The following is a 12,748-nucleotide window of genomic DNA, read 5'->3' on the forward strand; positions in this document are numbered from 1 at the left end:
CCAGTACAAGTGTTACATATTATTCAACCTATTTCTCAGCTAACCTCTCCCAGTCACAGTCCCTCCACAGCCTCCTGGCAACATCACTTCCTCCCTGCGGTTTCCCAGCAACACTCCCTCCCACACATATGGACTCCTATTCCCTCTTCTGAGGCTAGCAAGCATCACCACATCACCCTGCCAGTGCACACATACTGTGGGCTCCTCAGAGCTTGCATTAGTTGATGAAACGCAGAGCTCTATCCTGCAGTGCAGTGGAGATGGCTCCTAATATGGAAGAGGAGCAGAAGGTTTGGCAGAAGCTTACATCCCAGGTCAAGGCTCACACCATTTCCATTAAAAAAGAAACACTCCTAAGCTCTGGACAAAGATGGGAACAGCAAAAACACATGGGGAAAGCAGCTGCCTTATTTTATTCCCCATTTCCATCTTTCGCATCAAATTGGCAGTCCTTGGAGTAGCTGCTTGCTCTCAGGCTGGAGACTGGCAGTCCAGATGTTACAGGCTGGCGGGGCACGGGACAACCTGGTACTAAAATGATGGCTTGCATTACCACACACTACACCTTGCATGAGCTCTAAGTTTTATTTCTAGTCTGATCTCTTCTTGTCTGTATTTGTATTGGCCCTTAGGCTGAGGAAGGCCTTTCAAGTTCTTTCTAAGCATTACCAATGTGCCTTACTGGGTCTGTACTCTTTTATTCTGTGAGACATTGAAGTTGCGACATTCCCAGGATAAACTCAGAGATATCTTATCAAAGTCATAACCAATGCTGTCAACTATGCAGCCACTGTCCACTGCAGAAAAGCAGAGCTACATACTGGGAACCATGCACATTTGAGCTGGCACTATCAGTTCCTCCAATCGTTGGCACTAAATTCACTCAGTACTTACAGGGGGAAAAATAATCTCTATGAACCAAACACCCAACTACAAGCAAAACTGAAAGCATTAACAGATTAAATCCGCCCCTGAGCACTGAAGGCTCTCACCATAAGGCTCTTTATTAGGAAGTTAAGTCTTAACAAGTGGCTTACGGGGTGGATAAAGCTTTTCCTGGGATAATCTGCCAGCATGTTGCCCAGTGCCAGTTCCAGGCCATGGGAAGAAGAAAGCAAAAAACGTAAGAAGGTGAAATTTGTGTGTGGTAAATGGATGCACAGTAGCTGAGAGGTCTTCTTCTATCTTTGCCCCCTCAAGCTCCCTGCCATCTTCAGAAAGTCAAAGAAAAGTATTTCTATACTCTGTTAGCTTCCTGAAAACAGAAACATATTGGGATTACACCTACAACACGTGCTCACTCTAATCCTTTGCACTGTCAGCCTTCCAGAATTTGCCTTCGTGACATTTATTTGAACTGTTCACCAGTTAGCTCAAGGTAATTAAAACTTTTGTAAAAGACTGTCTCTGGACAATGCCACCAAAATATTTTTCCAAGCTACAGGTAAAAACACCATCATCCCAAGTGTCATTTTGCTTTGCAGACAATTATTTATCACAGGGACATGCCTGAGGGAAAGAGAGGAACGTAGTAATGGAATATCAAAACCCACGGTCTTTTGTAATTCTCTCCTTTTTATATCTATCACTGATTTGCTGCATCCCAGTGAAGCAGTCAGCAATCTAATCAACAGCTGCTTTGGAAAAAGCACAGTATTGTCTGAAAAGCGCTGCTTCGTTCTCCTGCTCTGCACCCTTCTGCACTTACTGCAAGAGATCCATTCTGCGTGCTAGCCGTGTTCGTGCTCTGCTCTCCATGCGGCTGCGTACTTCCGTAGAGCGTCAGATTGTGCTCACTGGTCTGGCCTGCATAGTCCTGAGTGTGTGGCACCCCATACTCTGCGGGAATCCCGTTCTGTGGGGGTGGCGGAAATGGGATTGTGGTGAATGGCTGCACCATTGCATCAGGAGTGGCTGCTGGCTCCTGGTTACCCTGAAGAAAGAGGAAACAAGAAAACAGCTTTAATAATCTACAGAAGATGGATCAAAACATCATCCTGAGAAATCATTTACATACATGCACATATTCCATAGAGTTTGTGTAAATATGCCACCCACTGCCATCATATTATTGCACAGTCTTCAGTTATCTTCTCTATCAAAAAGAGCACGCCTTGCTCCTGTGAGCCACAAGACTGTTCTCTCAATCTCTTTAGGGCTCCTTTCTCACTACTGGGTGGCATAATGAGATCAAATTACGGAGTTTGTAACTTGCATAACCTTGTAATCTCACAAAATACCTTAAGCATAGTATGGCATTGTTTGGGAAGGGAGAGGATGCACTGACCTCCTTGAAATGGAGAAGGAAACCCAGATAAAAGAACAGAGTTTTAACTTCTAAATATCCCTAGAAATACCATATCTGGGTCCGTCTCCTCCTGCCTGATGTTCACAGCTCTGCAGACCACCTGTGTATATGGGCACATTCTTCTTTACGACGTTTCTGTAAGCGGAAACCTCCCTCTGCCATGTTTTAGGATCAATTTGTGCATCAGCCCCTTCCTTTGCCCTGGCAGTACTGAGTACAGCACACTGATACCCGGGTACCTTTACTGCTGGAAAATCTTATTTGATTTTTGCTTGCCATGAAGAAGACAGATAAGAGCTGTGACGAAATGAGCTGAGAACACAAGCCTGGAGCACACTCATCCTGTCCCCGTCATGAGCATCACTACATTCATACAAGGCGTTAATTACACACTCCTCCCTCAGCTCAAGGCATCCCACAGAGATCTCTGTGCTAGGATAGGGGACTTTTTAGCAGCTTTTAGCACTGCCTCAGATGCAGCTGACACCAACTGGATGACTCTGAAACAGATAGCTGACCACACAAAAGATATCCCCGAAGACGGTAAAAATCCCACCCCACCATGCCTCAAGAGTGCCTTAAGATAAAAATAAATAAAAATAAATAAAAATAAATAAAAATAAATAAAAATAAATAAAAATAAATAAAAATAAATAAAAAAATAAAAAAATAAAAAAATAAAAAAATAAAAAATAAAAATAAATAAAAATAAATAAAAATACCACCACTAATGCATGCAGCATTGCAGCCACTGCTGGACTGTGACAGAAGACAGAGCAGGGAGCTGAATTCAGTCCCCTGGGGTAAAGGAGAAAAGAGCCTTGACATTGAAACTCAACCCTGGGAAGCCCAGACTGCTGCACTGCTTCTATTGCTTTCACCATCACAGCAGAAAAATTCAAGGAAAAGATTTATGATAGGAGGGCTGTTTGATTTATGTGCGTGTCAACAGACTAATCCCGATTTTAAATTTTGGCTGCTGTTCCAGCCCTGGGTCCTCCTCCACAAAGCCGGGAGGTACTTCAGTCGATCCCGACACCAGTATGCTTAAATCAGTGGAGTAAAAGGAAAACAGTCCTTAGCATCCTGTAGGTAGGAAAAGCAGAGAGGGCAGTTGCAAAGTAGCCGTTCAGCAGAGCGCATAGGGGGGCTGAAGAGACCTCCAGCGAAGCTGGACAAACCTTTCAGTCCCTTTATCGGACTACCGGCAGCTTTCCGTTCCGGGTGAATGAAAAGGTGATAAATCCAGCACACCTCCAGCCAGCGCCGGGTCATTCAGACCCTGGCTGAATCCCAAATTTGCTCTGACATTAGTCTATCTGGTCTGCATCCCCTGGGGGCTACGTGGCCACGCGCTCCCGCAGCGAGGGAGAAGAAGGAAGGGCATTCAATACCATTTAGCAGAGTGGAGCTGCAGCCTTGGCCCCCGCTGAACAACAGACAGTTTCATTAACTGAACTCCAATCATTGCAAAGCCTTGCTGTTTGCAGAAACACAACTCTGCAGCCTTATCTAAGAAAGAAAAATTAACACAAGTGTGCCAGCAACAGCCAGCAGCACCACAGCAGAGCTCAGCTAGTTGCACACACTGAGCCTGAGCAGTTGCAGCACTGTATCACGTGCTAGCAGCTATACGGAGATTTCTAACATTGAGCATGTTGTCTGAAAACAGGATGGGTTTTTTCCCCCAGAGGGGCAGCTCCATCATCCGTTAACTTCCACTCGCTTCTTTGCCATTCTCAGTTTCAAAAGCAGAGAACTTTAACTTAATCTAAACGAGCACCAAGATTTGCAGGGCAAGGGAAGAGAGGATGAATGATGGATATCCAATTGCAAGCTGGATATCATCAACCAAATCACTCATCTGTCCAAAAATTTTAGCATGCCACGACAGCTCCGCTCTGATTACATATTGCCTCCCTTCCAAGTTTTTCTACTTAACCATATTTCCAATTACAAGATTTCACTATATCCAGTTTCCTGTTTGTTCCTGCACAGGCCATATTGTCTGTCCTTTTTTTTTTTTTTTTTGGGGGGGGGGGCTTTTTTTTTGATAGCTAAATGTGAAACAGATAAAAAAAATAGAATTGATAGGATAACTCCAGGAAAGACACAGTACCAGAAACTATTTTCAATTTTCTTAGAACAAACTGGATTTAGGAGTTGGTAGTATCCCTGATACTAGGAAGAGAATGCTAATTAGAGGCAAACAAAACCTATTATTGCCATCTTCTCAACAGTGCAGGACTGCTCCCTAAAGGGTATACTCCAGTGAATTGTTTAATCTCACTCTTAGACCACTTAAAATGTCAACCCATAAACCTTATATAATCTTATTTTCAACAACAGTTTTTCCCCCACAGTTAAAACGATTCCTCCTAGTCTAAATGCATTTCAACCTTTTAAATAATTTTTCCCCTCTTCAGTTATCTACACGTTTGAACAGTGAAAGATGTTATTTCTCTCCTCTGTTTTTGTGGTGTTTTGATAATACATATTCATCTTGAGCTTAATCATGTTTCCTAAGCCAAAATATCCTGGTAACTGTAATCATTACTTCTCTCTGACCTTCCTAATATTTTTAAATAAAGAAATTCAGGTGCAGAATACAATGCTTTTAATACCATTGTCACTTAAATTTTTTTCTAACCTCACTAACACACAGAGATATTTTTATTACAAATGTATCTTTAATTTAATGTCTCAGGTTATCTGTAGATCCTTCACTATTATGCTTGTCCAGGTTTCATCATCGCACTGAGTATCTGTATTTCAAATTACTTTCCTCTTGATATGATTATGTACACATTTCCAGTTTAATTTTTTTGTAATTTTAATTTCCTTTGATGCCTTAGAATTATGTTTCTTCCGTCTCCACTAGGGTCTGTAAAAAAAGAACTGTTAAAAAAAAAAAGTTCTCTGCAGGTTTTGTGACATACTATTATCTTCAAAATGCATGGGAAATTCTACCCTAGTCTATGATTCTACCAAATTTCAACATTCACACAATATTTCATATTTTCAAAGACTAAAAAAAATAAAATAAAATAAAAATCCCATTTTATCTTCAAACACAGAACCTGGATTCTTTCCTCTGCTCCTAGCCCACCACAGAAAACACTACAATCAGAGGCGTTGCTTTTCCCACTCCTCATATACAAAAAATGATTGAAGAAATCCTGGCGAAGTAGGAGGGGAGGCAACTGAGAGGACTGAAAGCATTTTGTCTATCCAGTCTCTACAACATCCCTCACTACTGCCTTGCCAGTTCCAGCTCATGAAATTCTCTTAAACCTTGACTCAAACACAGCGACAGACCAAGCCGGGCACATCAAAGAGCAGTCGCCATCCCCAGCTCTAGGCAAGGATGCCGCCACAGGGTGAGGAAAGCTCAACCACAGTCACCCCTGAACTACCACAGTTTCCAGCTTACATGATAGCATGAAATAAATCTAACAGACGGGAGCAGAGAGGCAATCCGTTCACTGCAATACAAGGTGGCTGGCCACCTCCAGGAGGGGAGCCGGGGGACAGCGGGCGGCAGGAACAGTTTCAGCAGTTCCTGTGTCATTTGTTCTCTCCGTGAGTCAGTATGTCCCTGCGCCAGCCACACGAGCTGCCGGCCCGTGCTCGTGAAGCAGGGAAGGGCTGTTCAGCACAGCTGCAACCCAGTATAATTAACCAAACACATGCCCCTTGAAGGAAAAAAATAAAAAAATAAAAAATAAAATCAGCACAATATACCAGAACCCAAGCAAAGCATGTTTTATATTCATTCTATTCCTCTCCTCCCAATAAAAGTACACCTCTACAGCCAGGTAGGGATTCAAAGCAGCTCCCCTCATCCAAAATTTTGATGTGTGATTCATCAGCACACAACAACTCCTCAGGGCACAAGAAGGTTATGGGATGTCAGTCAGATTTCCCTTTTCAGCCGCCTCTTCTCAGCCCTGCAAAGGCAAGGCTACGCGCTTGCAGATGCCAGCTGAGTCTGTCGTGGCACTTCCTCCTTCAAGTTGGGGTTTTGTCTGCGCAGTTCAGTTAAAACCCATCTCCCATTTTGTTTAAAAACAATTTAGCTAAGCTAGTCAAAAATCCCTAATGGGGACACATTTCTAAGAGTTTATGCAGCTTTAACTTAATTAATGAACTTTGTAGCTCCAAGCTAAGTGCACAACTGTAAGTAAATGAACCTAGCAGTACCTTACAGAAGGGTGGAATCTAGGGACATTTCAATGAAATGTAACGTGGTTTAGCAAATGTGATTTAGGATGAATTCTTTCAGCAGACAGCAGGTGGTGATCCAAGATCACGGTACTGGAATACAGAAAGCAAACACAAGAAATACATACCCAGGCTACCCAAAGACCTCCCCTACTTGTATAAAACTGTCTGTTAACAAAGATTTGTTTACTTTGTGGAAGGATGGTTTTGTTTTGCTTACTAGAGAAACGAGTGTAATTACTGAAATACGAAAGGAGTCTTATAGTAATGCAACTCTGGATCACTTCTGTATCAGCATGCCAATACACACATAGTATTTAAAGTAGTCAATCAAAGTAAACTAAGTAAATAAAAATTGCAATTCTGGTAAAATTAAAATGTTACAACTTCTGCATAGACAATTCCATGTGAACTGCCATGAGGTAGATGGTCTGTGTAGTCCCTTATCTTATTTGAGTCTCATAAGCTTCAGAGAAAGGTGCAAAGAAATGCTGCAATATGTAATCATCAAATAATCTCCTCTTAAAAAGAAACGCCCTTCAGCTCTGGTAACCCCCCCATAACACTGGAATGCATGTGAGTATACGTCTACCTGGGATTGGGGGAGCCAGACTGTTTTTAAACAGGTATGCACTCATTGAACTTACTTTATTAAACCTTGAAGTAACGGACTTCCAGCTAACTCAAGGCAATTAATACGTTTGTGAAGACTAGCGTGTTCCAGGATGCAAATGCTTGCTCTTTGCGTTAGCCTAATCCCTTCCATAAACAACAAAAATGTTTGTAGCTTGGATCTAAAGAGTCTAATATGACAATTCAACCTCGAGTCGTTGCCTGCTCTAAGCTCTTTGCACGAAAGGAATCACTGCGAGTGACAGGGATGCAGGAACTGTGCAGTCTGTCTTCTAACCCCAGGTCACAGCCTCTGTATTGGGGAGGTAAAACCAACATCAGGGATCCCACAGAAGAGGCCAAACACTGCTATTCAGTTCTACGTACAGTCTGTCACAAAGCAAGGGAGAGACATTTTCATTTTCCTCTAATCAAGAGAGCTCAAGGGAAATTTCTGAAAGTCAGTCAGGTGCCCACCAGCGCCCAACACCCACCTATAGATCTATCCTCCCAGCATCCAAACCATCAGGGTCCTCCCCAAAGAGTCAATTCTTCTACCACAAAAGCACAGGCCTACCACACAACTCTGCTATAAGAGGTTCAAGGTATAATAAAGAACATATGCTGTTTTCCCCTCTCACAGCTGAACACAAATGAAGCCTGCTGCAGGAGGGTCACCTTTCTCGCCCCTTCCAGGACACCTTCCCCTCCTAGGGCACCTTCTGCATGAGCCCTGGTGGGAATAATGCTCTGGGCTACGGCTCCAGAGCTGCTCTGGCTGGAGCTGCTGCCATCCCACCTCCAGCTGTGCATTCCTGCCCTCTCCCCTGTGCCAGCTACAGCACTTCATGGACCCTCTGCTGAGCTGTTTCAGCACGTATCCCAGAAAAGCTACTCACTTTTTATTGTTGGGTTAGTTTTGTTCCCTGTTAAGAGTGCTGAAATGGCTTGGCAAAGGGTTAGAGGAGAACTGGAGCCAGAACAGAGAGGGGGTGGAGAAGCAGGGGAGGGAAGGGCCACAGGCAGCAGCAAGATGAGAGCAGGCTGTTGGGGAACTGCAGTCTCAGGCACACATTAACCCTCTCCCCAGGCAATCACAGAAATTGCCCACTGATGATATCAAACATATCAGCAAGCATTTTCTTTGTGAATGGGAGGGGATACAAAGCAGTGTGAGGTTCATTGCAAGGCACACTAGGAACCTGAGTACTAACTTTCTGGAAAACCGAGGGCTGGGCTCTGGCACCAGAGAAAACCTGAACCGCATCTGCAGCTCTCACAGCAAATTCCAGCATGTAGAATCTAAACTTTGATTTTCAAAATCATGCTTTTGTGCTATAGGGTCATGAAGATACCCAAACACAAGTCAAGATCATGTTTGGGGTGATGTGCTGATATCTTCCCAACTGTGCAGTCATGCTGAAATAGTGACTCAGATGTGTAAACCCTTCAGCCCTCTATTAACATCATACAAGCTCTTTATGCTAAAACTCAGAAATAACTTTCCATGGCATGACCATTTCATTACTGAGCAGTTTATGGATGGAAATTGAATGGAAGTGTAGAAATGAAAGAGATGCATAAAGATAAAAAAAGAAGGTAGGAAAAAAAAACAAGGAAATAAGACAAAAAGAATATAAAAATTAAAATGGTCTGTCTAGAAGGCAAACGTTTAAGGTAATAGGTAAGGATGCTGGATTTTGACTCTACCACTATAGGCACAATAGCAGTTCTTCCTGAACCCTCCCTTGAAAGCAGCGCTCTACCTGTCTCACATACATTTTGTGGGGTTTCTAATTCACTTCTGTTAAAACAGAGGAAAGTTTATATGCGTGTATTCTTTGTTTCAATTTAAATCTGAGGGAATCATGTTAGGATAGTCTTTTTTTTTTTAATTGGATTAACTTAAATCTAAACAAACTATCCACTGAAAAAAAGATGTCCGCATACAAAAATCACACCTAACTAGCCATTTAAAGGCATGTTTTCTTTAACTGTCTGGTGCAAGCTTGCACTAGATTATCTAATCTTGCCCTTCCTTCTCCTAGATATGTAAAGCAAGGAAAGAACAAGTTATCTTCCAATACATACCATATCGTTCCAGACCACCAAAAACTGTTCTGTAAAACAGAACAGCTGGTCTCCCCCCACCCGCCTTTTCCTTTTAATGCATTTGAGATTTTCTTTACAAAGAAGTTCAGCTCCCTCTTTTGTAGGAAAGGAAGAAAGAAAATCGTAGTCTTATCTTACTTGTGTACACAGGAAGCACTCACTCATCCCCACACTGTCATTATTTCCAGTAATGGTCAACTTTTACTCTATACCCATGCACAAATGCAGGCTCTCAATGAACACATACACTCTTAATTAAGGGGCCTCTGGGCAACCTGCAGAGTCTTCCTGCTGGATATAGCCAAAGCTTTAGTCATGCAACATCAGTAAGGCCCAGAGCCCATCCACTTACCAGCCTGAAACATACCTGTAGACTTTCAGATATAAAAGACACTGATTTGCTTCTCCTGAAACCTACATTATTCCCCCTTCAAAAAAAATAGTTAAGTGTTCTTAATGTTAAGACTTCCCAACAAACGCTTTCAATCAATTCACACTCTCTGAGGTTGATTAGAAAAAGAATTCTGCTTCACGAGACTATATCAAGGTCTCAACATCTGTTTCCATTCCATATTAGGAATGAAACTACTACCTCTGAAAATTATTGGGGATAAAGGAGGGTGGGTTGCAACAAAGGGGGGGAAAATGACCAAAACTGATACTTCCTAAGCAGAAAAGCCAGAAACTAAGTGAAAACTTCAGGCTCAATATTTTGCTCTAAGTGTGTCCATTAGCACCCATACTGGCAGCATTCTTCCCAGCTCTGCAATAGTCCAAATTAATATTTTCCACTAATATCAACTTTAATATGCATTTAAATGTTTACTCAGGTATGATTTTGAGTGTAGACATTTTTTTGTGATGGAAGGCTAGCTTATTTAATTTAGATTAATTGTCAAATATTTTGGGGAAAAGTTTTCCCTAAGATGACCAGCTTTCAACAAATCAATATGAAAATAAAAAGTGCATTCTTATGCATGGAGGCAGCAGGAATGAGAGGCTGATGATGGGGAGGAGCTCAGAAACTGTCCTTTCAGAAGTGGTCTATGGTTGTATCAGAATAAATGTAATACAAAACTGCACATCTAGTACTTGGGTGCTCACATACATGACTATGAAGTGGCAGAGAGGATCTGCCAGCTTTGGTTTTCTACACAACTCCTGCCTGCTCACCTGTGGTTTCCTGGTAAAATAAGAACAGCAGAACGTGGAAACAGAACAGGGAAGAAAATACCCTCTGGATTTATGGTAGTTCTCTACCAGCATGTCAGGACAGTGTCAGAGTTACTGCAACACCAGCTAATTCTGCAATCAACTGCTCACTTCACAAGACTGTTTCAAGGACTATGGAAGATGGCAGCTCTCTGGGTGACACTATATTCCTAAAAACAGCATCAGCCTCTGCAATCCAACCACACACCTGAGCTGGACTGATAAGCAAACTTTCATCTCACCCCCACACTGGAAATGGGCTGTCTCCCTAAATCTGCAAGCGCATCACCAAATCAGAATGTGTGTGGAGGTTTATTCTTGCAACCTCAGGAATTCAAACTTTTTTTAATGAAAGTTTAAATCTTCAAGAAGTTCATATAACCCCTTAGAAAGATTTGATATCTACTTTAGTCACAGGAATTTTTCAAAGCCCCTCCTATGTTATGTATCTATCCGCAACAGACTCTTCTGGATCTCTCTATATACATAGAGTGCTCCGCTAGGAAGGATTTCGAAGATCATTTTTGGCACCAGACTTCCTTGTCTCCCTCTCTCCTTCTGTAAAACAGAATGATCTGAAGGTGTAACCAAGTTGTGCAGAGGTGCTGCTCAGAGCTGACTTGGCTACTGGAGGATGGACAACCAGTGAGAAAAACTTCAAAGCCCAGTCAGCTTTACTTATGCAGTATGTACGCAGGCCCCCTTCAATTCTCTCTATTTCACAGGATAGCAGAGAGTCTTCCTAACTGCCTGTACCAATGCCAGCAATTCACAAGGAAAACCAGTCCTGCCTCTGCTGCCAGCTGAGGAGGAAGAGAAAGGGAGAAAACACTGGGAAGGAGAGAGCACATCTGGAATCAATTGGAAAGGCTCTGAATGCCTTGGAAAGAACTGCAGAGCTGGCAGAAACCATAGCGCAGAGCTGTACGTTCGTACGTGACTACGGAGCGAAGGTGGGGGAAGAGACGTATGCAGCATACTAAAATACAAAATCAGAGCTCCTCTTGAGATTCTTTTCTATGCAAGCAGCAAAATCTCTCAGCCCTGTTACCCTTTTGCTGCCGTGGGTCTCTTGTGGGTATGGTCAAAATTCAATACTGAACAGACTGGATCAGATGCACACAGTCCCCGCCAAGGCAAACGAGACTCATCTGTGACTCAAATGCCAGGACTCAATAACAAAGCAAAAATATTGTATCAATCTGCTCTTGGGGTGCGGGTGGAGGAAATTTGTGACTGACTTGGCATATGCTTGAGAACAGAATTTTGATGGTGTAGAAACGCAGATTTCTTCCCACGTTTACTTTCCACTCTAATAATGCATTCTCCTATCTTCTGTTACTCATTTGTTCCAAGATGAGTTTTCCATTTTAAAGGAATCCTTCATTATGTATCCTGGAAAGCAGAGATTCTGAAAAGGAATTAAGGGCCACAGAGAAGCAACTCACCAATGCAACAGCCTGGTAAAGAGGGTGAATACAATGGTTTGTATATATTCCTAACAAGTAGGAGTAAGGAAGCAATATTATTTTGGTATGTGGCCTTAGCCAGATCAAAAATAAGATACATGGTCCACGTAAGCATTTTTAAGAGGGAGTTAAAAAATAGAACAGGGAACAGAAAAGAGCCAATGAAGTGACTTCAGGATTGGAGAAAATACAGTGCTATACATTAAAAAACTTGAAAAGCCCAATCTGTTTTGTTTATCATTAAAAAAAAAAAAGTGACAACCAATTGTTTTGTGAAAGTATATTAACAGTGAGAAAGAAAAAAAAAATGGACATCAACATTTAATCTAATGAACAAAAGCATTGAGAAAACCAATAGCCAGAAGCTGAGTCTGATAAATTCAGCTCTGATAAGACACCATTTTATTTTGTTTACTGATTTTTAAATGACAATCATTAATCCAGCTATTGAGAAGGATCCATCCCTTTCTATCTCTTCATGTCTTTAAATCACAACTATGCCTTTTGTGCTGAAACCATTATGTGATTCTAAACAGAGGTACCTAAGTGAAACATAATGGCCTACAGTGCCCATAAGGCCAGAAAAGTGATCAAAAGCCATGTCTATAGGACAATATTTTAGAAAGCTAACAAAAGCTGTTGGAAGTCAATGTACATAAATTAAATCATATTAAACTGAGCAGTAGACACATTTGAAAGTGAAATAGCTTAATCTTATTGAGAGGAACAAGCTATTGAGAAGTATGGGCGCAGTTTCGTGTTTCACATAGTATGATAAACTATCAGCCGGCATCAAAACAAATGGTTCTGC

At 42.0% G+C, this 12,748-nt stretch overlaps 1 protein-coding gene across 1 annotated transcript in view; it reads right to left on the reverse strand.

The window, feature by feature from the left end:
* Positions 1–12,748, reverse strand: part of RBFOX2 (RNA binding fox-1 homolog 2) — a 92,361-nt gene that overhangs the window by 53,045 nt on the left and 26,568 nt on the right. The window contains exon 2 of the mRNA XM_026076931.1: positions 1,709–1,933. Coding sequence (XP_025932716.1) covers positions 1,709–1,933 — 225 coding nt within the window. The remainder of the gene's footprint in view (positions 1–1,708; positions 1,934–12,748) is intronic.

The sequence above is a fragment of the Apteryx rowi genome, unplaced genomic scaffold (assembly GCF_003343035.1).
Source record: "Apteryx rowi isolate R43461 unplaced genomic scaffold, aptRow1 scaffold_443, whole genome shotgun sequence".
Taxonomy (NCBI): domain Eukaryota; kingdom Metazoa; phylum Chordata; class Aves; order Apterygiformes; family Apterygidae; genus Apteryx; species Apteryx rowi.